Source organism: Notolepis coatsorum, assembly GCF_963971535.1.
Source record: "Notolepis coatsorum genome assembly, chromosome: 14".
In the NCBI taxonomy this organism is placed as follows: Eukaryota; Metazoa; Chordata; class Actinopteri; order Aulopiformes; family Paralepididae; genus Notolepis; species Notolepis coatsorum.
Window position 1 is genome coordinate 98,101,148 of NC_140178.1, and position 26,526 is coordinate 98,127,673.

Sequence of the window (26,526 nt, forward strand, 5' to 3'; positions counted from 1 at the left end):
CGTTGCAATTTTTACATCATGCGTAAGCTGTCAACTAGCGAGATGCGTTGTTACAGAGCTGGTCCACACTGCTATTATGAAATGACCCGAAATGTATGTAAGCTTGTCAACTAAAGCGGTCCGTGTTTAGACAGCGCGGGTGAGCAAACTCGTCACACAGCAGCCAGTGGCTGATGTAGTTCACGTAGCCCGCTTGAATGAACTGCGAGAGATAATTCATACCTCGTATACACACACGCACTCTGCCATACAGTAGTTAATGTTAAATAAAGCCCATTTGAATTGAGAGAGAGAGAGAGCAAGAGTGTGTGTGTGTATGTAAGCTTTTTTTTTCCTTCTTTATCTGAGAGAATGTCCGCGAATGTGCTCAGACTCCTCACGCAGGAGAAACGACTGCAAAAAGTTATTGAATTATTGCAAGAGATAATTCATACATATTATGAAAAGCCAATCTGTTGTTTAGAATTTGGATGGGGGGGTAGGCTCTGATACCAGTCTCACGCCTCTGCGGGGGTGTAACACCTATTCACAGCGCACACGCCGCTATTGTGTGTGTGCGCGCGTCCGTGTATGTGCATTTCGTGACGCGCTGTAGTTCTCCTCGCAAACGGAGATAATTACAATCATACCATCTAGCAAGAATTAAACGTATTTACAAGTCGTATTACGTTTAGCAAGTAAGGAGACGTATACATGGGGAGCTCCAGTAGCTCACCGCGTACCTCGAGCGCTATTTCGGCGCCGGGGACAACCGTGCTCGTCACGGATCTGGGGTTTAGCGAGTTCGAATCCCGGACTGCAGCCGTGCCTTTCCCAGAGTGTCTTCCCCCCATCTGTACCCTTCAGCCTGTTTCTGTCGGTCATTCTTGACCAGAGTAAATGCGATAAACGCAAAAAAGAGCCAGCGGAATGGCCAAAGTTTAAAAAAAAAAAAAAAAAAAAGGAGACGTATACATTACATGTCAAAGCACTAGAAATTGTCATTTTTCTATTTTTATCGATTTCTGAGAATATGTACTTTTTGAGCACCTCTACCTGCTACACCTCTACCTGCTACACCTCTATCTGCTACACCTCTACCTGCTACACCTCTACCTGCTACACCTCTACCTGCTACACCTCTACCTGCTACACCTCTACCTGCTTAGAGTTGTTCCGATACCGATACCAGTATCGGAAAAGCCGCCGATACTGGCTAAAATGCTGGTATCGGTATCGGCGAGTACCCTCTAATGCTGCGCTCCGATACCATATGACGTAATTTATCAACAACACTGTGGTCTGTTGACTTGAGTAAGCATTATAAAACAAACGGGTGCTTAATCGATTAAAGTGTCAATGCCATTTGTCATTTTAACAGCAGATACTTTCTTAAATGTCATCGTCCCGACAGAGCGGTGTTGACGGGGAGCTCATGGGTTCGCTTGGTGGCTGGTGTTATTAGCATTGAACAGCTAACCGAAAGCTAGCTTTAACATTACCTTGGCTAAAGTTGGGGCTATTCATATAATCCAGCAATAATGGCTGCAGACCTGCAAGCAAAGTACAGCAAGTTGGCAAAGGAGTATTCGTTAAATCACAATGTCACCAGTAACGTTACAGTCTTTTCATATACCGGCAGCTCATGCTATGCTAACTTAGCTCACGTTGACGTCGTCATTGAGACCACCTCGCGTACACAATTAATGACATGTTGCGGACAGCCATATCGGTGACAATGTTTAGCTTTTAGTGCCAAATGATAAGAGTCTGAGGCGGAGTCTCAAAAGAGAATGTTGAATATTTATTGTGCAAAAATCACAACAGATCCGACTGCTACTGAAACGGAGCCTTGTAGACAGACTGAGTAGGGTATATCTGCAGAGCCAGTGGGTAGCGAGTGCAGCAACGTATAATGTCTGTGTGGATCATTGGAGTAGGGTATATCTGCAGTGCTGAAGCCCCATACTCATTGATTAATGATACTAATACAAATCTATACAATCACCTGTTGTTGAATAAATACCATTACTTTCTAGTTATTACTAAAAAACAGTATATATAAAACAGTATTTGTTAAAAAAAAAAAAAAATTATATTTATAAAAAAATTATATAATATCGTTTTTTTTTTTTTTTTTTTTTTTTTTTTTTTTTTTTTTTTAATGTATGCACTGGTATCGGATAAGTATCGGTATCGGCCGATACCCAAAGCTTAGGTATCGGAATCGGATCGGAAAGGAAAAAATGGTATCAGAACATCTCCTGCTACACCTCTACCTGCTACAGCTCTACCTGCTACACCTCTACCTGCTACACCTCTACCTGCTACACCTCTACCTGTTACACCTCTACCTGCTACACCTCTACCTGCTACACCTCTACCTGCTGCACCTCTTCCTACCTCACGTAGTGTCTCTCTCACACACACACACAATGTCAGGTAAAAATACCCAACCTACGAGTCTCATGTACACACACACACTTACCAGTGAAGGCAGGAGTGAAGGGCACCGGAGAGAAGGCACTTTGGGGCCTGGAGAGCTGGAGCCTATGAGAGAGAGAGAGCGAGAGAGAGCGAGAGAGAGCGAGAGCGAGAGCGAGAGCGAGAGCGAGAGAGAGAGAGAGAGAGAGAGAGAGAGAGAGAGAGAGAGAGCGAGAGCGAGAGCGAGAGCGAGAGAGAGAGAGAGAGAGAGAAGGGATGGGGATGGGGGGGTGGGAGGGAGAGAGAGGGGGGGGAGAGAGAGAGAGACAGAGAGAGTGAGAGAATGAGACAGATGAAATTATAGGGTAGCAGTCTCCACAAGACAAGGTATAATTTCATGGTTCTGTAATTGACCACAACACAAGGATTCAATGTCCCCGATGACATCACTGGTGGCCATATCCAAACTAATTTACTCTCAATAACTGTGAAATTAAATGAATGTGCACAATAGAGTTTTTAGATGTGTGTGAGATTATGTCAAAATAAATCAGCATTGCTTTTCGGTGAAGTGCCCCTTTAAGAGTTACAATACATTGTAACTCATTTCCGTGGTGCAAACCGATTTAGTTTTTACTTTTATTACGCATAAATCAGAATTTAGTGGGACTTTAAGTTGCAACTAGGCTCAGTTTGAACTTGGGTACGGCTGGTGTAACAGTCTGCAGCCGGTCTCTCTGCTTGGCCACATGCCAGGGAAGTCTTAACCAATACTAGAACCATATGAAATCCACGTTCGCGGAATTGTGGACGGAATCGCGGAATTGACCAATAAAAATGGAATCAACTGTAAAACGTGGAATATTGCAGAATTTGCCCTAATCTGGACTGAAGTTCCGTTTTCGGGGGGGAAGATGGAACGTTTGGTGCAAAGCAAACATGACCGGGGAGGCTATAGCGTGTTACAACATGCATGTCACTTCCACACTGCTTCACAACACACAGCAATGTCCAAGCATCTGGCTGCTTCCGTGTTAACGTCGTCAAAAAAACTAAGAAATTCCGCACTAAGCCCTAAATTCAGAGCAGAGCAGTATTATCCTAATGACTTTTTATGCCTCAGGCGATAAGGTGTTTTGCAAATTCTGTCAACATACCGTGGACTGGACCCGCAACTCAGAAAACTAAAAACTCAGAAGGGAATGTTTTGTTTACAGTTGTTTTGTCTTTAAATGGTAAATGGCTGCATTTATATAGCGCTTTTATCCAAAGCGCTTTACAATTTGTTCCTCACATTTTACCCACTCACTCACACATTCACACACCGACGGTGGAGGCAACCATGCAAGGTGCCAACTGCCAACCAGCTCATCGGAGTGTCTTGCTCAAGGACACTTCGACAAGCTGTCCGGGAGGAGCGGAAATCGAACCGGGAACCTCCGGATAACCAGATGACTGCTCTACCTTATAAGCACTTTAACATGTAACTGTATTTATGAGTTGCAGCACTTAAAAACATTAAATGGACTGTTATATCTTATTAAATTGTGGACATTTATTCATTCCCACTTATTAGACCGATTCTGGTGGTAAAATGAGCGTAAAAAGCTAAATAAAGAATTCTGAAATATTAAAACGGAAAAAAACTGAATTTGGGAAAGAATCTAATGGAATTTAGAAAATAATCTAACAGATTTCATATGGCTCTACCAATACTGGTGGAGGTGTTTGACCCCCGCTGCCTCCAGCACTGAATCAGCACAGCGTCCTCCATGTGATCCTCTACTGGTCACTGCTGGTTTAGGGACAACACTCATCTTCACGGCCAATACAGAGTCATAAACATCCGGCATCACGGCCGATACCAAGTACCTGATCCGATCCTTATACTGAACAGTACAGACGTAGACTGGGGCATAAATCATAATCACGATTAATTTGATTGATATTGAAATCACGGTTATTAAAAACATGATGATGATCATATAACAACGACTGAATTTGTAGGCGGCTACGTGGCGTAGTGGGCAAGGCGCTCGCGCTCACCACATTGCTTTCAGTTTAGCTGGTCGTTCATACTAATACACATTGGCCGTATTAGGGGGTGGCAAACTGATGGGTGGGGATCGGGCGTTGTGGACAGCGACTCCTACAGGTCGGTTGGTGCGCCTGCGCAGTAGAATCAGGAAGTGTCGGGGGCAGCGTGAGCCTCCCACGCGTTACTCCTCGCCACTGAGAGATCGAGCTGCGCAGGTGAAAAGATGCGACTGCTGTTACCTCAAGTACCGGAGGGGACTTGTGCTATGTATGACTTAGTGACTTAGTCCACATTGCAGCCGGCTTGTGGGAGGCAAGAAACAGCGTTCGTGACAGGGGAGGGTTGAATTGGATGATACGAAATTGGGATGGGAGAAAATATAGAAAATGGGAGAAAAAGTGGATACAAAAAAACTACTGAATTTGTTTGACCTTTCTTCTCGACCAAAGGCTGCTTTAGTTTTCAGTCATCTACTTCTACAAAGTTACCAAAAGACGTTTCAAAATAACTGGAGAGACGCGCCGTGGCACCTCCTCCTCCCTCTCAACACCAGCTGAAACTACTGCTTGGGGGGGGGGGGGGGGGGGGGGGGGTGGAGTGCAGCGCTGTCGAGGAACGCAAACTACACGTACGTTACGACAAAATGAGAGCAACGCGGCATGCACACATTTCTTGGTATCGGATTTTAGTATTGGGGATATTCTCTGATAAGGATACCCTATTTTAGCCTGGTATCAGATCGATATCAAATACCAGTATCAGTATTTTAGCCTGGTATCAGATCGATATCAAATACCAGTATCAGTATTTTAGCCTGTTATCAGATCAATATCAAATACCAGTATCAGTATTTTAGCCTGTTTTCAGATCGATATCCAACACCAGTATCAGTATTTTAGCCTGGTATCAGATCTATATCCAACACCAGTATCAGTATCGGAGCATCCCTACCATAACCAGTGATCCCATTTCCAAATACTAAACTTACTAACATGGCAGCCAGTTTGTGTGTTAAAGGTATTAGCTCATCTAATACTAAACCACCATCCACTTCCAATTGTTCGAATCATTATTTACACCATGAATCACTGGACAAATATGATATAATAATCCATGTTTCCCCATTAGGGAGATCTAATCATCCTCCCATTTGTGAATTATAACCCTTTCACTACCACACTACAGAAGGTTAACCGTCTGTAGTGTGGTAGTGAAAGGGTTAACCTTCTGTAGTGTGGTTGTGAAAGGGTTAACCCTTTGTCGTGTGGCAGTGAAAGGGTTAACCTTTTGTAGTGTGGTAGTGAACGGGTTAAGGCAGGAAATCAAGTCAGTCTGCGTCTGTCAATCAAACGGAGGCCAACTGCCTGCTACACAGTGAAAGGTCTTCAGGACAGAGCGCTGGCGTGACGAAAGGTTCTGACGCGCTGCCAAACAGCACAGGTGGAGAGACCAAGCCTGAGGAATCAGCTGAACAAAACGTTCTACGGGTGCCGTTGCCGTGGTAACGAATCAGCTGCCGCTTATTCCCATGACGACGATATCAAAAGTGGTCGACGCAGTTTTTCAATGCAACTGCGTCTGCGTCGCTAGGGAACAACTTGACCGCCGGATTGTTTCCGGATCGCTATTGATGTTGGCGAAGAAGAGTGAGTCACAGCCCCGGTGTTCTTCTCACAGAACTTATTCAGCCCTGGTGTTCTTCTCACAGAACTTATTCAGCCTCGGTGTTCTTCTCACAGAACTTATTCAGCGCCGAGAGACCAGTTGTCTGCCGCTGGTAAGAGGGGGAAGCCATTTGCTGAGGTTTCCATGACAAGACTGACCCATCCTCTATTTATTGTTCTAGCGCCTTGAAACAAACTTGAACTTGAGAGTTCATGCGCTAAACCTGTTCCAGGTGAGGACTTGAGAAAAACTTTAATAATACAGTTGACAATTTACTGATTCCTTTGTTCCCCAGATTCTGATGCCCCCCCCCGAGGTGTTAATTGTTCACTCAGAAGAGACATCATCTGGATGAAACTCAGTGGAGCACTTAGATCTGAATGATATTAACCTCCCCGGCTGTCTATAAGGTCACACCTTTGCGTATGTGGGTTCATTGTTTCTCTAACATACAAAGTCAATCTGCCGTCTTCTATTTACACAGTTGACAATCTACTGATCTCTTTGTCTATCTACTGATCTCTTTGTCTCCCTTTCTCTAGCCCAGCGGTTCTCAAATTACGGGTCGCAACCCAAAGTGGGGTCATGGGTAGGTGACAGTGGGGTCAAAAAAAAGTTAAATAAATATAAATATGGCAAGTAAATTATTTGTTTTTATAAATAAATAAATAAATAGCAATATTCTGGCAACATATTTTGGCTAAATATGCCTTGTTTTATAAATGTGTATTGATAACATAGTGCTGTAATAAAATGTTCTAATAAATATGCATGATCAAGTTCAACAATGTGTGCTTTTATTTTGATATTCCTTAATTCCACGTTGAAATTACGCGATACATTAAGTGTGGGGTCGCCAAAAAAAAACTAAATAAAATGGGGTTGTGGTATAAAAAAAGTTTGAGAACCACTGCTCTACCCTATAAACAACAAGCTTCCAATTGTGGGGAAGGGTTCAAATAGACTGCGTTTCCAATGCTGTGTCAGTCTGAAGGAGACGCTGATGTGTCTGAAAGCCAGTGGATCAGACAGTATTTTCACAGAGCGGTGCGTCAGCGAGGCACACAGGATCCTGCAAGGCCCCGGCAGCCACCCGAACCACAAACTGTTTGAGCTCATGCCATCTGGCAGACGGTACCGCAGTCTCAGGTCCACATCCTGCCCTCGCAGGAATGGGAGTGGCTGGATCTGCGCTGACATGGCTGACATCATACCTCAATGACCGCTCCTACCAAGTGTCATGGAGAGGGACTCTGTCGGCCACCCGCCCCCTCCGGACGGGTGTCCCCCAGGGCTCGGTCCTAGGACCCCTTCTCTTCTCCCTCTACACTAAATCACTGGGTAACATTATCACGTCTCATGGCTTCTCATATCATTGTTATGCCGATGATACTCAACTCTTCCTCTCCTTCCCTCCCTCAGATATCCACGTCTCTGGGCGGATCTCGGCCTGTCTGTCCGACATCTCCGCCTGGATGACGACCAACCACCTCAAACTGAACCTAAGCAAAACAGAATTGCTCCACCTGCCGGCCAAATCCTCCCCCCTTACCGACCTCTCCATCACAGTCGAGAATGCAGCTGTGACCGCGTCGCCGACCGCCAAGAACCTTGGTGTTGTCCTCGACGACCAGTTGAACTTCTCTGCTCACATCGCAGCGACAACCAGAACCTGCAGATTCCTCCTGAGCAACGTCAGAAGGATACGCCCCTTCCTGACAAAAGAAGCCACCCAACTCCTCGTCCAATCAACAGTCATCTCCCGCCTCGACTACTGCAACGCACTGCTAGCTGGCCTCCCGGCCACTGCCACCAAGCCTCTTCAACTCATTCAAAATGCAGCGGCCCGCCTGATCTCAAACCTACCGAAGTCGGCCCATGTCACCCCACTTCTTAGGGACCTGCACTGGCTCCCCATTGCTGCACGTATCCGCTTCAAGGCCCTCGACCTAGCATACCGTGCGGCAAAGGGAACCGCTCCCGCCTACCTCCGGTCAATGGTCTCTAACTACACACCCTCAAGACCCCTACGCTCTGCATCTTCTGGCCGCCTCAGATCTACTCCTATCCAAGCTCCCGGAGGGTCATCAAAGAGAAGCCGCCTATTCTCAGTCCTTGCCCCACAATGGTGGAATGAACTACCCATCCCAGTTAGGACAGCCGAATCCCGTCCAATCTTTCGCCGTCGACTAAAGACTCACTTCTTCAACCATTATCTGAAATGATAAAAAAAAAAAATCGAACCCCGACTAACCTTAATGTCATGCACTTGTCCTAATAAACTAACCTACACTGTAACACGCAACACTTTGATGAACATTGTTACTCAGCTGTTAGAGTTATACCCTTCTTGCTGTCTTGTCGCACAGAACTTGTAAGTCGCTTTGGATAAAAGCGTCAGCTAAATGACTAAATGTAAATGTAAATGTAAATACTGAACAGCTACTACAGTCTCAGGTCCACATCCAAGAGAACACTGAACAGCTACTACAGTCTCAGGTCGACATCCAAGAGAACACTGAACAGCTACTACAGTCTCAGGTCCACATCCAAGAGAACACTGAACAGCTACTACAGTCTCAGGTCCACATCCAAGAGAACACTGAACAGCTACTAGAGTCTAGAGATGCACCGATATGAAAATTGGCCACCGATAACGATTGTTCAACTAACACAATCGGCCGATACCGATATTTGTGGCAAAAAATAAGTATTTGTAATTTTTTTTAATATTTTTTTTTGTAATTTTTTTTTTTTTTTTATTAAACTACTGTATATTTGTATGTGTATGTTTGTATTTGTAGGCCTCTTTACTTACTTAAAAAAAGGAAACATCAAGAAATATGTTTATGGTATTAATTCCACCATGCCATGTAGCACTATCCCTCTCCCAGTATCGTCTGGCGGCCTCACGGCCTGCAGATGGATACTATTCTCTCAACCAGCGCTCTCAACCAATGCAATAGAACCATTTTGATTGACAGTCAATTCGGCCAATTACGTCACACCGCTAGCACCCACCTCCTGCTGTTCTTACCAATCGGCAAGTGTTTATTCATTTTCTACTTCCGGGCATGCCGCCATTGATCTGCTTGCGAGAACCACAACAAGCTAATACGTTAGCTGCTCGCCGACCAGCGCTCCACAAGATGACCAAACGAGACACAAAGATTTTACTGCAACAAATGTTATAATAAAACAAAGCCTTTCTATACATTTGTCTGGTTGAAAACTTTATTAACAGATTGCAGAATGGGTAGTTGGGTACGGAATGAGCAACGGAATGAAACTGAGCTATGAACGGAGTAATGCCTTGCTTACTTGCTATCTTCGGGTAAATAATATGCTGATGTTATTGAACGTGTAACACTAACTATATAACGTTAATGCCACAAAACGAATGTTTGTGTCATTTTAACAGCTATACTTTCTTAAATGCCATCTTCCCGAGAGAGGGGTGTTGACGGGGAGCTGTGATGGGTTTGCTTGGTTGTGTTATTAATAGCATTGAACAGCTAACCGAAAGCTAGCGTTAACTAACGTTAAAGGTTTAGCCATAACGTTACCTTGGCTAAAGTTGGGGCTATTCATAATCCAGCAATAATGGCTGCAGACCTGCAAGCAAAGTACAGCAAGTTGGCAAAGGAGTATTCCAACGTAAATCACATTTTCACCAGTAACGTTAGTCTTCCATCTCCCGGTAGCTCATGCTAGCTAACCTAGCTCATCTTAACGTAGTCACTGAGCAACCACCTCGCGTACACAATTAATGACATGTTGCGGACAGCCATATCGGTGACAATGTTTAGCTTTTAGTGCCAAATGATAAGAGGCTGAAGCGGAGTCTCAAAAGAGAATGTTGAATATTTAGTAGTAACTTTGATGCAGTAGCTTGTGTGTGTGTGGGGGACTGGGGGCGGCGCCGTTGTGCAGGACACGACTGAATTTATCGGCTACTGCCATCGGCACATTCGAGCTTATCGGCCGATAGGCCGATTGCAGTCAACAAGGCACTTATCGGCCGATACCGATACCCGACCGATACATCGGTGCACCTAGGGCTGGGCGATATGGCCAAAAACGTTATCGCGAAAAAATTATAAAATTATTTTCATATAACTCGATATCGATAATTATCGTCGATATAATGTCTGTCAAGTTTAATTAACTTATTATGCCCGGCGCCGATGGACGGGCTATTAATAGACTTGTTTTGCTTCTGTGAATGTCTCGAGAGTCGAGTTGATGTCGTCATCAGTCCGCGCCAGCGTTTCCGTTAGCCGGTAATTACCGGTATTTGACCGGCAAAATATGTTGAAGTCCGAATATTTAAATCTCTCCGGTCTTAATGTCCGGTGAAAATAATTCCTCTAAGCACAATTTTATTATTTGAATTGTATTAAAATCGGCTAAAATTAAATAGCCTATGCGATGAACAAAACAATAATTCCATTTTCAGTTTAATTGTTGCTTCACTCTGATAGGATGGCGCCGCTCAGATGTGAAACTTATTTTTCTTTTTCTTTGAGCCTGCACGCTCTGGCCACCATAACGACAAACAGGTATACGAGGAAGAGAGAGAGATGGCGAAACAAGCTAAGCTTAGTAAATATTTCATGAAACCAAGCACAAGCAGGTCTAATAATGACAACGAAGATGAGTCTTCTGAACTTGAAGTCACAGAGACCGCTGACGCTGATGCCGTGGTGGCTCCCGCGGAAAAGAAACAAAAATGTCGAGCGTACTTTTACTATTAATTTATTGATTGAACCACAAAGAGCATCCCCAGTCTGCTGCTACCGTTGCGAGCCTTGCCTGTTCCAATGGGGATCTATTAAAGTCGAACCAGCAACTAAAGTCGCTGTTCTCGCAGCCGTCGCAGGTACAAAACGGATAGGCACAACGAGAGACGGGGTGAGTGAGTGTTGACATTTTTAATCATATGCAACTGTTGGTTGACTGCCGTGTCACATAGTAATGCATATTATTGATTATAACTAAATGTAGGCTATAACCTATAATGAAATTAACAAATGCGTTACACGCATGTGGCTCGTCCTCTCTGCATGTGGCGACGAGCTAGCAAACGAGGCAATGTGATGATCAACTACAGTTTGCTGTGTGTGAAGTTGAACATTATGATATGTGTGACGTGTCTGATACAACGAGGTGAAGCGATGTCTACTCGAGATTAATTTGGGGGTGCGTGTGACAGAGCTGCTGCAGCGCAAGCCTGCAGGGCGGGAGCTTGATGCTGGTAGCGTATCGCACTAACTTGAGAGGCGAGAGATAGTAATTTGATTCTGCAAATCAATTTCTCATTCTTCGCTTGATGTAATTAATACACATGTCCAATTATAACGGAATTTGTTAGCTCATAAAAATGTGATTATAATAGACTGCTGTTTAAAACTCTGACCGGAATATCTCGAATATGTCCGGTGATAGAAATCTTGCAGGACACCCAGACCGGCACGAATATGTTCTAACGGAAACGCTGGTCCGCGCACGTTAGCAGTTAGCCAAAGCAAGCGGAGTATCTCATGACAATGTACTAAAAATGACCCTAAAATACTCTGTTCCGCCCAATTCATTGCAACGACGTCCACCGTATACCCCACACTACTATAACAGTTACCCTCAGAATTCAAAACACACACCAACTCGGCAGGTAACCTGTAAAATAGCGCCGTGCAAGCTAATTAGCCCTAGCCAGCCTTGTTTACTGAGTCCTACCTCCGCGTCTCCTTCCGGGTCTCCTTCCGCTATCGGCCATCTCCTTCACTGATTGGTTGTTAGTGCGTGTGCTCATATCCAAACTTGGAAAATCGATATATCGAAACTTTGCGACCACGTTTCATGTTTATTTCGAGGAAATAATTTATCGCGATAGTTATCGCTATCGTTTTATCGCCCAGCCCTAGGTGCACCCCTACTAGAGTGACAGTCTCAGGTCCACATCCAAGAGAACACTGAACAGCTACTACAGTCTCAGGTCCACATCCAAGAGAACACTGAACAGCTACTAGAGTCTCAGTTCCACATCCAAGAGAACACTGAACAGCTACTACACTACAGTCTCAGGTCCACATCCAAGAGAACACTGAACAGCTACTACAGTCTCAGGTCCACATCCAAGAGAACACTGAACAGCTACTACAGTCTCAGGTCCACATCCAAGAGAACACTGAACAGCTACTACAGTCTCAGGTCCACATCCAAGAGAACACTGAGCAGCTACTACAGTCTCAGGTCCACATCCAAGAGAACACTGAACAGCTACTACAGTCTCAGGTCCACATCCAAGAGAACACTGAGCAGCTACTACAGTCTCAGGTCCACATCCAAGAGAACACTGAACAGCTACTACAGTCTCAGGTCCACATCCAAGAGAACACTGAGCAGCTACTACAGTCTCAGGTCCACATCCAAGAGAACACTGAGCAGCTACTACAGTCTCAGGTCCACATCCAAGAGAACACTGAACAGCTACTTCCACCGGGCCAACAGACTACAGACGGACAGACTCTGAATTATCACATGAGCAGACACACAACAAGCACCTTGAATGACTTACACACACACACTGCTAGCTGCTATACACTGTAGAATAATTTATTTTGAAATGTTGTATTTTATTTATCCACCGTCTTTTAAGTTGTATTTTATAGTTTGTATACTATAGATCGTTGTATATTGTTCTACAAATCGACTACGGCCGAGGAGCCGGGAAAAACAGGCATCTCATGTTTTTTTCTGAATGTATGTACATTTAAAAAAAAAAAGCTGTGACAATTAAAGAATCTGAATCAAATTTGTTTTTGCACTGTATTGAAGTCTTTCCAAGATGATCCGTGTGCTCCGGTACAGGGGAGGAAATTAGGCCACTTTACTCGCCAAATGCGAGTATTTTTTACGTTTGGCGAGTAATTCATGAAGAGCACTCGCCAGTCTGGCGAGTACTAGTAATTACAAAACAAAACAAAAAAATCATTCTGCAATCTGTTGATTCGCTCACTGGCACAAGCCGAACTCTGACTCCCCCCTTGATTCCTCCCATTTGCGCCTCATAATAATCCAACCATAACCAATGAACACTCATTGTAAGCTCCTCCAATGAACACTCATTTTCTAGAAGATGCCGCTAGGGCTGTCTTAAATGCTTCGAAGCTTCGAACGTTCGATTCGATGGCACAAGCTTCGAACATTAAAAAAAAATCGAAGTTTAAAAAATATATATATATATATAAAAAAAAAATTCAAAAAAAATGTTTTACTTCGATTTGTGTGTGTGTGTAGGTGTGTGTGTGTGTGTGTGTGTGTGTGTGTGTGTGTGTGTGTGTGTGTGTGTGTGTGTGTGTGTGTGTGTGTGTGTGTGTGTGTGTGTGAACTACCCATCCCAGTTAGGACAGCCGAATCCCGTCCAATCTTTCGCCGTCGACTAAAGACTCACTTCTTCAACCATTATCTGAAATGATAAAAAAAAAAAAAAAAAAAAAATCTAACCGTGACTAACCTTACTGTCATGCACTTGTCCTAATAAACTAACCTACACTGTAACACGCAACACTTTGATGAACATTGTTACTCAGCTGATAGAGTTGTACCCTTCTTGCTGTCTTGTCGTACAGAACTTGTAAGTCGCTTTGGATAAAAGCGTCAGCTAAATGACTAAATGTAAGTGTGTGTGTGTGTGTGTGTGTGTGTGTGTGTGTGTAGGTGTGTGTGTGTGTGTGTGTGTGCGCGCACCTTGTAGAATTCCACACATAAGAAAGAAAGATACTGGGATGAATAAACAAAATAGGAAATAAAATGTAGAAATGCATGCAATACATAAATAAATATGAATCTCCATATATGAAATATAACATTTAGATAAGGTGCTACTGAGATGTTTTGGTGAGTTCTTTGTTTTTTTGTGGAAGTTGCCCTTCTTAAAAATGCATGAACATTCACTGATAATTGGTCTGTAGTGGAGTCTACAAGGTCTACATTGCCGGACCATGTAGAATCCGGACCTTGTAGACTGACATAATTCTGTGCATAGTTTAGTCTACACAGGCCATATTTCAAATAATCAAAATCTTACTTCATTCATCTTAAACATTCTTGATTTGGGGGATTGGTAGTTCCCATGAAATCTGAAGTTGTTCAAACGACAACAGCGATCCACCTTGAATTAAATCACACAGCCGAGTGAAACCTTGTTGGATGCGTCAGTCACGAAAGGGGCTACTTAATTAATTAATCCAACCCACTTTATTTATAGAGCACATTTAAAAACAACAACGTTTACGAAAGTGCTGTACAAGTCCCACAACATAAAAAAAAAAAAAAAAAAAAAAAAATTCGAAGCTTCGAATTAAAATCGAAGCTCGGCCCCGAAGCTTCGATTGCCAAAAAAAGCTTCGAAGGTCAGCCCTAGATGCCGCCCATCTAGGGGAAGTGGACAGATCACTGCGCGCGCACCTACAGACTCCTGCCACCGGCTTGACAGCGTAGACAAACTTAGACAAAAACACATCAGTGGATGAAAATAATTGCATGTAGAGTCGTCGCTTTCGGATATCAGTGCGGTCTGACATGGGGGCGAACAACAGCATGCGACGCGTCTCCTTCGAGTCGGATGAGAATGACAAGTCAACCAGCATTAGCCGGCTAGCTACCTAGCATGTAACAAGCTACCATAACGCGCGTTCAACATAGTGGACTATACTGAGTGTCTTTGCTTAAATGCAGCCGAGTGACATTTTATTATTACCGGGTTTCCCCCCATATCACCACTCGCCCATATGCCCTTCACAACGGTGATGTTGTCATACTTGGCATTCAGAATACACCTGCTGAACCCCTAGCGTTGTCGATTCGGTTCCAATGTATTGTCATCTTACAGCACAAGTACAGTACAACCAGAATACATTTGGCATACAACCAGAGTGCAAATGTAACAAGTCAAGTTGTTTTATTTAGCTATTACATTACAGTGAAATGCTTGGTTCTTTCACTGCCCAACTCAGTCCAACCTAGACCAGTCCAACCTAGTCCAGCCCAGCCCAGCATCTTTCACTGCCTAGTTCAGCCCAACCCAGTCCAGAATAGTTCCCTCTTTCATGTTAATATGTGATATCCTAATATTTTGAAGAGTAGAGACAGTGTGATTAATACATGTTGTATGCTAATATTGTGAAGAGTAGAGACTGTTATTAATGTTTTATGCTAATAAATATTTTAAAGAGTAGAGACACGGTGTGATTTTTACTATGATTGAAAATCAATTTAGACGAAGACATACAAAGAAGTAATTATCACAATTAGCGATTTTTTTTGGCTGGTAAAAAATCAGTTTGTCTGGTAAAAAAAATCAGATACTCGCCAGTTGGCTGGTAAGCCAAAAAGTTAGTTTCCTCCCCTGCTCCGGTACTTTCATTATTTCTGAGTAAATAAACTTGGTTCCATTTGAAATGTTTATGTTATCAAGTTGAAAGCATATCTACAGTATATGGTGGGTTAGGGCTAGGCGATATAACGATAACGATAAATATCGTGATATATTTTAATAATCGATATCGAAAAGAAAAAAAATATCGAGTTTTGTGACCTGCAACAGGGCCGTTTTAAAACCAGAGACAGTGGACAGACTTGTCTTTCTTGCCTGCAACTTAAAGTAATGGCTTTGCTTGTCCAAATGACAATACTGACCAAATTGAGATTTATTTTTCTCTTGTCCATTTATTTTGTTTGCTTTCTAATTAAAAATACAGTTTGAAACAGTCTGTACACAGTAGGCTATGTGTGCTAGCAGAGCTAGACTCCAGTCATGAGTCACAGTGCACATGTGCGTGGTTTGTCCACCAAATAAGCGCCAAAAGATAGAAAATAAACTAGCAGAGCCAGAACTGTTCAACTCCCCTGGAGCCACAGCCAGCAGAGAAGCCGGTTTACTTTCGCTTTTAAACCAGCTGCAGCCTGAGAACTGGTGTGTGAGGGGATGTAACACTAAAGATGGCGGCAACGACAAAGAATTGCTGCAAAATAAACATACATCTGTTGTTTAAAAAAAATATATATACGTATAACAATTTCGATAATTATCGATATCGAGTGATATGATAACATTATCATATCGTTATCGCGATATGATTTTTTGCCATATCGCCCAGCCCTATGGTGGGTGCCAGACAAAAGCGTTCTGTACCACCCGGATGAACTGTGTTCATCTCTCCTTCTGCTACCAAGGCCACCGCGCCAGCAGAACCACCCATGTGAACAACACATCCAATCCATCAACAGGGATTAATAGTGGATGGGTGCACCGTTCAGATAGCCGTTAGAATACGTTATCAGGATATAGGTACCAGGGCTGCAACTAACCATTCTTTTGTTATCGATTAATCCGTTGATTATTTTATAGATTAGTCGATTCATCTAAACGATTAATTTACCAGAAAAAACAACAACAATTGATTAATTAATTAGCTAATTAAACATTTCTAAATTATTGACATGTTTTTCAAGTGCGGTACTACTGTCCTTAGGTCACATGGGTTCTCTGACACCACCTACCTGAGTGAATACCCAGATTAGGAGATGAGCCATGAAGTTCACTTATGCCTGTAAATGCGTAGTGTGGATGCCTACTGTACGTGTGTAGGGTGAGTATAGTAAGCTACATGCCATTACCTCTTTTTATCTTGAAATAATATAACACCCACCAGTTACTATGACATTGTTTATCATTACATACATTTTATCTATGCTAAATGCTGAAAAACTGGGGACAACGTTTTCTAATTCTTTTTGGCTTTAGATTTAAAAAGCTACCAGCCAGAGTCATCGTTGCAGTCCTAAGAGGTAGTCTACTAACCCCATACTAAGAGCTGTGTGGACTGTGGACCACGTCAGAAATTAAAACAAAGACACTTGATTTTCTGCATTCTTTTTACAAAAATGTTATGTTATATTTATAATGGAGAAGATCGTTTTTGTCAACTGTTGTTCAGTGGATCGGGTACTCTGTATCGGACAATACTTAAAGAGTTTAGAACACATAATTGGTATCGGCAGCCAAAACGTGGTATTGGTACATCTCTAGTATTTAGGCTAATAGGTGAATATCCTCTCGTAGAGCCATATGAAATCAGTTTAATTTTTTTCCAAATTCCATTTTATTTTTTTCCAAATTCCGTTTTTTCCGTTTTTATTTTTTTAGAATTCTGTATTTTGCTTTGTACGCTCATTTTACCATCAGAAATAGTGTCTAATAAGTGGGAATGAATAAATGTCCACAATTTAATAAGATATAACAGTCCATTTAATAGGACTGTCTTAAATACTTCGAAGCTTCATTCATTTATTTCATTCGAATATGAAAATAAAATTCGATTATTAAAAAAAATAAAAAGGTATATATATTTTTGCAAAATCAACTCTGCCTCTCTTTGTTAACTACAACAAGCTATGCTGTTTGTTATTTAAGATGAGGTCGGACTCGGCACTGACAGATTTGTGTTCATTGTGCTGCTTTTATAAAGCCTCAAATGACTGCTTACAATATTTCATGAAAGCAAAGTGTTTTGTTTGTCTAAGATTTAAAAAGGTTTAAACTTTACAGCACTGACAAAGTTGAACAAAGTGCTGTACAAGTCCCACAACATAAAAAAAAAAAAAGTATAAAAAAAAAAAAAAAAAAAAAAATTAATTAATTTTTTTTTATAGTTGATTCCATTTTTATTGCTCAATTCCGCGATTCCGTCCGCGATTCCGTGATCGCGGATTCCATATGGCTCTCGCTATAGCAGCACACACCCACTATCCTCTCCCTCACTGCCAGCAGAACACCCTCACTGCTCCTCTTGCTCCAGTAGAACACCCTCACTGCTCCTCTTGAGTGAGAACAGGACTCAAACAGAGTATATAAGTTGTTAGAATGAGAACAGGACTGAAACAGAGGGGTATAGCGGCTGCTAGAATGAGAACAGGACTGAAACAGAGAGGCATAGAGGCTGCTAGAATGAGAACAGGACTGAAACAGAGAGGTATAGAGGCTGCTAGAATGAGAACAGGACTGAAACAGAGAGGCATAGGCTGCTAGAATGAGAACAGGACTGAAACAGAGAGGCATAGGCTGCTAGAATGAGAACAGGACTGAAACAGAGAGGTATAGAGGCTGCTAGAATGAGAACGGGACTGAAACAGAGAGGCATAGGCTGCTAGAATGAGAACAGGACTGGAACAGAGAGGTATAGAGGCTGCTAGAATGAGAACAGGACTGAAACAGAGAGGCATAGAGGCTGCTAGAATGAGAACAGGACTGAAACAGAGCGGCATAGAGGCTGTTAGAATGAGAACAGGACTGAAACAGAGAGGTATAGAGGCTGCTAGAATGAGAACAGGACTGAAACAGAGAGGTATAGAGGCTGCTAGAATGAGAACAGGACTGAAACAGAGGTATAGAGGCTGTTAGAATGAGAACAGGACTGAAACAGAGAGGCATAGAGGCTGCTAGAATGAGAACAGGACTGAAACAGAGAGGCATAGAGGCTGCTAGAATGAGAACAGGACTGAAACAGAGAGGTATAGAGGCTGCTAGAATGAGAACAGGACTGAAACAGAGAGGTATAGAGGCTGCTAGAATGAGAACAGGACTGAAACAGAGAGGCATAGAGGCTGCTAGAATGAGAACAAACTGAAACAGAGAGGTATAGAGGCTGCTAGAATGAGAACAGGACTGAAACAGAGAGGTATAGAGGCTGTTAGAATGAGAACAGGACTGAAACAGAGAGGTATAGAAGCTGCTAGAATGAGAACAGGACTGAAACAGAGAGGTATAGAGGCTGCTAGAATGAGAACAGGACTGAAACAGAGAGGCATAGAGGCTGCTAGAATGAGAACAGGACTGAAACAGAGAGGTATAGAGGCTGTTAGAATGAGAACAGGGCTGAAACAGAGAGGTATAGAGGCTGCTAGAATGAGAACAGGACTGAAACAGAGTTATAGAGGCTGCTAGAATGAGAACAGGACTGAAACAGAGTTATAGAGGCTGTTAGAATGAGAACAGGGCTGAAACAGAGGGGTATAGAGGCTGTTGGAATGAGAACAGTACTGAAACAGGGAGGTATAGAGGCTGCTAGAATGCATAATCTGAGTTAAAAGACATGTTTAGGGGACCTCAAAGACCTGTATTAACTTGTTGAAGAGGACGGTGTGTATGTGTGTGTGTCTGTATATGTGTGCCTGCGAGTGAGAGAATAATAGCACACTTTAACAATACTGCGATAATACTGATAACTGTGATAATTTCATCACTATAATGGTGATGTGAAATGTTCACACCGTTACAACTCCAGATGTGTTGTAAACACAGTGTTGTTATTAGGGGGCAGCCCGTGGGGGTGGCACTCCCCTCGCCTAGGGTGCCCACCTGTCCCACGATTGGGACGTTTGTCCCGCGTCCCGCTACAACAAAACAATGTCCCGCAATTCAAAGATAAAAAAAAATATATATTATTATTTTTTATTTTTTATCTTTCAAAGATTATTATTTAAAAAAAAATTAAATGTTGTTAATTTAATGCCTCGTTCCAATACCCTCTTATATTTAAAATAAAAAAATCGGGCGACATCACAAACCAATGCATTCCCACCCAATGAATTGGAGTGGGACGGTCACGTGACCCAAATCAGCCAATGGGAGCAAGGGTCTGGAGAGTGTGGGTCCGCAAAGTGTCGCGGTCCTGAGAGTGTCGGTGCTGTGGTCCTGCAGCTGGATGCATCTCCAGCCGAGGCTGCCGAGCAGCTCACTCGAGTCTCGCGAGTCGCGCTGCCTGTCACCTGTCCGAGCGAGGCCGGGGGAGCTGTATGTGTGACGTCAGTCACTCGAGTAGTCAGAAGAAAGACCGCCAATATTACTGATACAAGTTGTTTAGCTAGCTAAGAAAAACAAGGAAATGGAGGCAAAAAAAAGAGACTTTGCTCATATAACAGAGACTGGGACAAGAAGTATACGTGGCTGAGATCCGTTTCAGATGATCCCCAAACTGGAGGAGAGGGGGACGTCACGTATAGTTGTTCAGAGGAGCGCCTCTTCAGCAAGTCTGGCCCGACTATTATTGAGAACTGAATCAGAGGGTCGGTTTGTTATAATAACAGAATACACAGGGAGTATCGCTGGGACACTGTCCAGAGGGAAGGGGGCAATAGAATCCGGAGGCTAATATCCCCAAAACCGGAGGTGAGTTTAATAAGATTAATAACAAAATGAGCTATATATAGCCTACCGTCTGCGTCGAATGATATAAAGGCATTTAAATAATAAATACATTTCTTTCATTTTAATTAGCAATACAAAAAAAATTAAATACTCCCCCCCCCCCCCCCCCTACGTGTCCCGCATAAGCAGTGCTGCTGTCCTGCGACTGAACCATTTTGACCTGGTCACCCTACCCTCGCCGTGTATGGAGGTGTGAGTGGCGCGTGGGCTGTTTGTGTTTTCCTTCGGTTTTTGTGTTTTCCTTCGGGAAGGGGGGGGGGGGGTGTCTTGGATGGGGATGTGGTGGGGATTGATGTGTGGGCTGTTTGGGGGACTGGCTATTCCTGGGAGGTTTCGCATGCTTGAACAACACTGTACTTATTGTACTTATTTTATGCCTATTCTTATGTCTGCACTTTCTACATTACACTACTTTTATCGTCTTTTATATGTCTGCACTTTATGCATTACCTTTATTCTGTCAACTGTGCTAATGTTATGCTGCCTACCTATATTAATTTTATGCTATTTGCGGTCACACACTTGTGTGAAGCTGCAATCCGTGTATGAAAGGTGCTATGTAAATAAAGTTATTATTATTATTATTATTATTATTAGGCTCCTGTCCCCTTACTTAAGAAGAAGCTATTTGCAATTCTGTTTTGAAAGACACTTGATAAGCCTCACCTGGCACTGTCCTGGTCTGTGTTGCTGGAGGTGGACCCCCACACGTCGAGCAGGCTTCCCCCAGACGAGGTTGACGATGCCAGGGAGGGCCTCTTGTCCAGCAGGCCCCCCGATCCCCCGCTGGAGCTCTTGGTACGGAAAAGCTTGCTCAGCCTCACCTTCAGCGACCCCCCCTTCCTCGACTTCCCCCTGGGGGTCTTCTCTCCCTCCCCTCCTCCTCCTCCTCCTCCTCTCCCTCCCACCTCCCCTTCTAGGACCACCAACGGGGATGGCGACCGACCCCCAGAAGCGATGCCCAGCTTTGGGGTGGTGGCTCTGCTTTGGGGCTGAGAGCGGGACTGGTGCTGATGCTGGGGCCTGGCGCTGTTGGGGCCGGAGGACGGGAGGGTGTCCGGGATGACGCGTAGGCCGGCAAGGGCCGCTGTCGCCTGGGGAGCCTGTGGCCGGACAGTGGCATAAGGGAGGGAGGTGTCGATGGCAGCCGGGGGTTCTGTGACGGGGGTGGCGGAAGAGGGCAACAACACCGTGCCGCTCAGAATGGCCAGTGAGGGGCGACAACTCTGGTCGGTGCAAACGCCAGCTTCCTCCGCCAGTCGGTGGACCTGCCTCATCAGGCCCCTTAAAGTCCCACTGGAGAACCCCACACCTCCTCCTGCCCTCTCTCCCTGTTCCGTGTCTCCCTCCTCCTCCTCCTCCACTCTATCCCCCAGCCCCCCCACATCCTCAGACAGCCCCTCTAGGACCAACAGAGCGTCGCTGGTCTCACTCGGGTCCTCACCGGGACCCAGGCCGCCCCCCGGGCCCGACGCCAGCAGACTGTGGCAGGAGCACCTTGGAAGAGGGAGCATCATCATCTCCTCCCCGCCTCCTCCCTCTCTCCCCTCTGCACTCTGACCCAGCTGCCCCAGCTTTCGGGCCAGGGCGAGGACGGGATCCTCTCCCCCGGAGGGACAGCTCTTCCTGGGGTCCAGGATGCCCAGGCGCAGGGTTTGGTCCAGGAGACCGGGAGGCCACTTGGCCAGCCGGTCAGTCAGCAGCAAGCGGTGACGGTGGCACAGGAGAGAGGCGGAATCGGAGTCCATCACCACCATCCCCTGCTGCGGCGGAGTCTGAGAGCCGTCAGGCGCCACCTTCGAGAGTTTCATCACCGGGTGCCACTGGAGGTGCTGCGGTTGCTGCATGTTGTCTTCTGCAGTGGAGATGCAGTGCATGTTGTCCTTGCCGTTACCGGTGGTGGCGGTCGTTATCCCACCGGTAGTGTTGATGTTTAAGTCCAGGTGTCGCTCGGCGTCCCCGCCACCGGTAACCGGGTGATTGAGGAGAAACCCCGGCGGCGGCTGCTCCAGCCCGCATTCCAGAATCCCTTCGCTGGACCGGAGCAGGTTCTGGAACACCATCAGCTGGGCCCGCGATCCGTGACCCCCCACGCCGCCGTGCAGGCCGTGCGGCACCGGGAAGTCGACGAACCGCTGAGCCGCCACGGAGAAGTCCCCCGGTGCGCCGGTCGGCGGAGGGGAGGAGAGCGGCGCCTCGGACCCCCGCAGCGGGGCCTGAGTCAACATCATCACCCCGCCGTCCATCTCACCTTTCCCGGGCAGGGGCGAACTATAGTGCGGCGAGGAAGAACCGAGGCCTGCGGACGGGTCGCTGCAGGGGTCCATATTATACCCGTTGTTGATGTTGTTGCCGTGATGATGATGATGATGATGACCCAGCGCGGCTTTATTGATAACGGGAGCGAACCCCCCGCCCCCCCCGGACATCAGGTCCACCTCGGGCTCGTCCAGGCGGTCATACTCGGCCGCGGACACCAGGCGCATCAAGACGAAATCCGGAGACATATCTTGTTGCCCGTTATTCATCATTACTCCTCGCTAACGCGGGTCCGTATAGCTAGCTAGGCTACAACGGGCTCCGTTCTTACATAATAACATTGATATAAATAAACAGCTTGGTGGTAGCCAGCTAGCTGCCAGCACATCCTCCTCCTCCTCCGAGCTAACGAGAGCTAACGTCAACCCTACCGTCAACGGTAGACCGGCGGCGCGACGACAGCCATTTAATAAAGTTCCGACACGGTTTGCGGTGGTGATGATAATAAATAAATCCCACTCTCAACGTTGCGCGAAGAAGCTAAACATAATATCGTTCAAATGTGAAAAATGCATGTTGAGAAACAACCCCGGGTCGCTAATAGCAGCAGCAACGCTAGCTCCCGTTAGCCTCCCGTTACCGATTCCTTCCTCCTCCGTGCTAGACAACATGGATGTGATGGGGGGGGTGGCGCGCGCGGAGCGGCGGCTGCGCAGCGGCGACATCAATAATCGGTTCGGTCTCCTGATTGATAACAGGAGGGTGGGAGGGAGGCTCGTGCGCCGCTGAACGCTGCTTCCTGCCCCGCCTCCTCCTACCGACCGCTGCTGCTGCTGCTGCTGGAGCTGCTGGACCCCCGAAACCCCACCCGCCGCGCCGCGCACTCACTTCCGTGTGGCTCCTGCCAGACCCTCTTTCTTTATTCAATACACAGCCTGGCTCTCTCTCTCTTTCTTTCTTTCTTCAATACACACAGCCTCGCTCTCTCTCTTTCTTTCTTTATTCAATACACAGCCTGGCTCTCTCTCTCTCTTTCTTTCTTCAATACACACAGCCTCGCTCTCTCTCTCTTTCTTTCTTTATTCAATACACAGCCTGGCTCTCTCTCTCTCTCTCTCTCTCTCTTTCTTTATTCAATATACACAGCCTGGCTCTCTCTTTCTTTCTTTATTCAATATACACAGCCTGGCTCTCTCTCTCTTTCTTTATTCAATATACACAGCCTGGCTCTCTCTCTCTTTCTTTATTCAATATACACAGCCTGGCTCTCTCTCTCTCTCTTTATTCAATACATACAGCCTGGCTCTCTCTCTCTTTCTTTCTTATACAGCCTGATTCTCTCTCTCTCTTTCTTTCTTTAATATATACAGCCTGGCTCTCTCTCTCTCTCTCTTTCTTTATTCAATACACACAGCCTGGCTCTCTCTCTCTCTCTTTATTCAATACATACAGCCTGGCTCTCTCTCTCTTTCTTTATTCAATATATACAGCCTGACTCTCTCTCTCTCTTTCTTTATTTAATATATACAGCCTGGCTCTCTCTCTCTCTCTCTCTCTCTCTCTCTTTCTTTCTTTAATATATACAGCCTGGCTCTCTCTCTCTTTCTTTATTCAATACACACAGCCTGTCTCTCTCTCTCTCTCTCTCTCTCTCTCTCTCTCTCTCTCTCTCTCTCTCTCTCTCTCTCTCTCTTATTTATTCAATATATACAGCCTGGCTCTCTCTCTCTTTCTTTATTCAATATACAGCCTGGCTCTCTCTCTCTTTCTTTATTTAATATATACAGCCTGGCTCTCTCTCTCTTTCTTTATTCAATATACAGCCTGGCTCTCTCTCTCTTTATTTATTCAATATATACAGCCTGGCTCTCTCTCTTTCTTTATTCAATACACAGCCTGGCTCTCTCTCTTTCTTTATTCAATAGACAGCCCATGGCTCTCTCTCTCTTTCTTTCTTTATTCAATACACAGCCTGGCTCTCTCTCTTTCTTTCTTTATTCAATATACAGCCTGGATGATCTCTCCCCCTCTCTCTCTCTTTATTCAATAGATAGGCTGGGTCTCCCTCTCTCTCTCTTTATTCAATAGATAGGCTGGGTCTCCCTCTCTCTCTCTTTATTCAATAGATAGGCTGGGTCTCCCTCTCTCTCTCTTTATTCAATAGATAGGCTGGGTCTCCCTCTCTCTCTCTTTATTCAATAGATAGGCTGGGTCTCCCTCTCTCTCTCTTTATTCAATAGACAGCATGGCTCTCTCTCTCTTTCTTTCTTTATTCAATATACAGCCTGGATCTCTCTCTCTTTCTTTCTTTCTTTATTCAGCCTGGCTCTCTCTCTTTCTTTCTTTATTCAATAGACAGCCTGGCTCTCTCTCTTTCTTTCTTTATTCAATAGACAGCCTGGATCTCTCTCTTTCTTTCTTTATTCAATATGGATCTCCCTCTCTTTCTTTCTTTCTTTCTTTCTTTCTTTCTTTCTTTCTTTCTTTCTTTCTTTCTTTCTTTCTTTCTTTCTTTCTTTCTTTCTTTCTTTCTTTCTTTCTTTCTTTCTTTCTTTCTTTATTCAATATACAACCTGGATCTCTCCCCCTCTCTCTTTCTTTATTCAATAGATAGGCTGGGTCTCTCTCTCTCCCTCTCCCTCTCTCTTTATTCAATATACAACCTGGATCTCTCCCTCTCTCTCTTTATTCAATAGATAGGCTGGGTCTCTCTCTCTCTCTCTTTATTCAATAGATAGGCTGGGTCTCTCTCTCTCTCTCTCTCTCAATTCAATTCAATTCAATTCAAATAGGCTTTATTGGCATGAAATATTAACATATTTATTGCCAAAGCAAGTTCAACATACAAACAATAACATATATATTAAGCAATAAAAGATCATAACATTAGTAATAACAGTAAGGACAATCAACAAGAAACATATTAATTTACAAAATGGTCACTCGATCGGGTAGTCATTTTTCAAGTGTGGCCATTCAGATACATTTTACAGGGCTTGTTCTCTTATTTTGTGACAACCGTCTACATATTTTGCAGCTAATGCTGTACACTGATTTTTCTCCCCACACATGTATAGTAGCTTTTGGTGATCAGGGAGGTGGATAAACTGTGCATCAATTTTGTTTATTTTGTCAAAGAAGACTTCTCTTAGGTCCTTGTATTTCTCACAGTATAGCAGGAAGTGAAGTTCTGTCTCAATGTCCCCCTGATGGCAAAGTGAACACAGCCTGGCCTCTCTGGGCAGCCAGTTTTGCCTGTAACGGCCTGTTTCTATGGCTAGACTGTGTCCACACAGTCTGTACCGTGTCAATGTTTTTCTTAATTTTATCTCACTCACAGTAGTCAGGTATTCTGCCACCATGTACTCTCTGTTTAGGGTCAAATAGAATTCTAATTTACTTTGAGATTTGGTTGATTTGTTCCAAAATTCTATATAGTTTTCTTTTTGTTTTGAGGTTATTTGGTTGGGCCAGATTTTTTGGTATCTGTCCTGTCCTGAGGCATTTGTGGGCAGAGATTTCTGACTAGCTGGCAGAGGGGACTCTTATCTGGGTTCATCTCTTGGCTCTGAAGGGCTTTGTAGTGGTAGGAGTGGGGGTCACTTGATTGGAGGTGTGTGTAAAATTTTATGGCTCGCTTTTGAATTTGAATGATTAGGGGGTATTGGCCGAGTTCTGCCCTGCATGCATTATTGGCAGTGTGTCTGTGGACCTTAAGTAGGTTTTTGCACAATTCTGCATGCAGTACTTCTAATGGGTGTTTTTCCCATTTTGGGAAATCTTGGTTAGTTAATGGACCCCACACTTCACTGCCATATAATATTATTGGATTTATTACGGAATTTAGAATTTTGAGCCAGGTCCTAATTGGGATGTCAATTGGAATTTTCCT

At 44.5% G+C, this 26,526-nt stretch overlaps 1 protein-coding gene across 1 annotated transcript in view; it reads right to left on the minus strand.

Annotated features, from left to right (window-relative positions):
• Positions 1–23,402, minus strand: part of socs7 (suppressor of cytokine signaling 7) — a 58,309-nt gene extending 34,907 nt beyond the window's left edge. The window contains exons 1-2 of the mRNA XM_084329762.1: positions 21,042–23,402; positions 2,468–2,529 (exon numbers count right to left, since the gene is read on the minus strand). Coding sequence (XP_084185888.1) covers positions 2,468–2,529; positions 21,042–22,906 — 1,927 coding nt within the window. The 5' untranslated portion in view covers positions 22,907–23,402. The remainder of the gene's footprint in view (positions 1–2,467; positions 2,530–21,041) is intronic.
• Between the last annotated feature and the right edge of the window lie 3,124 nt (positions 23,403–26,526).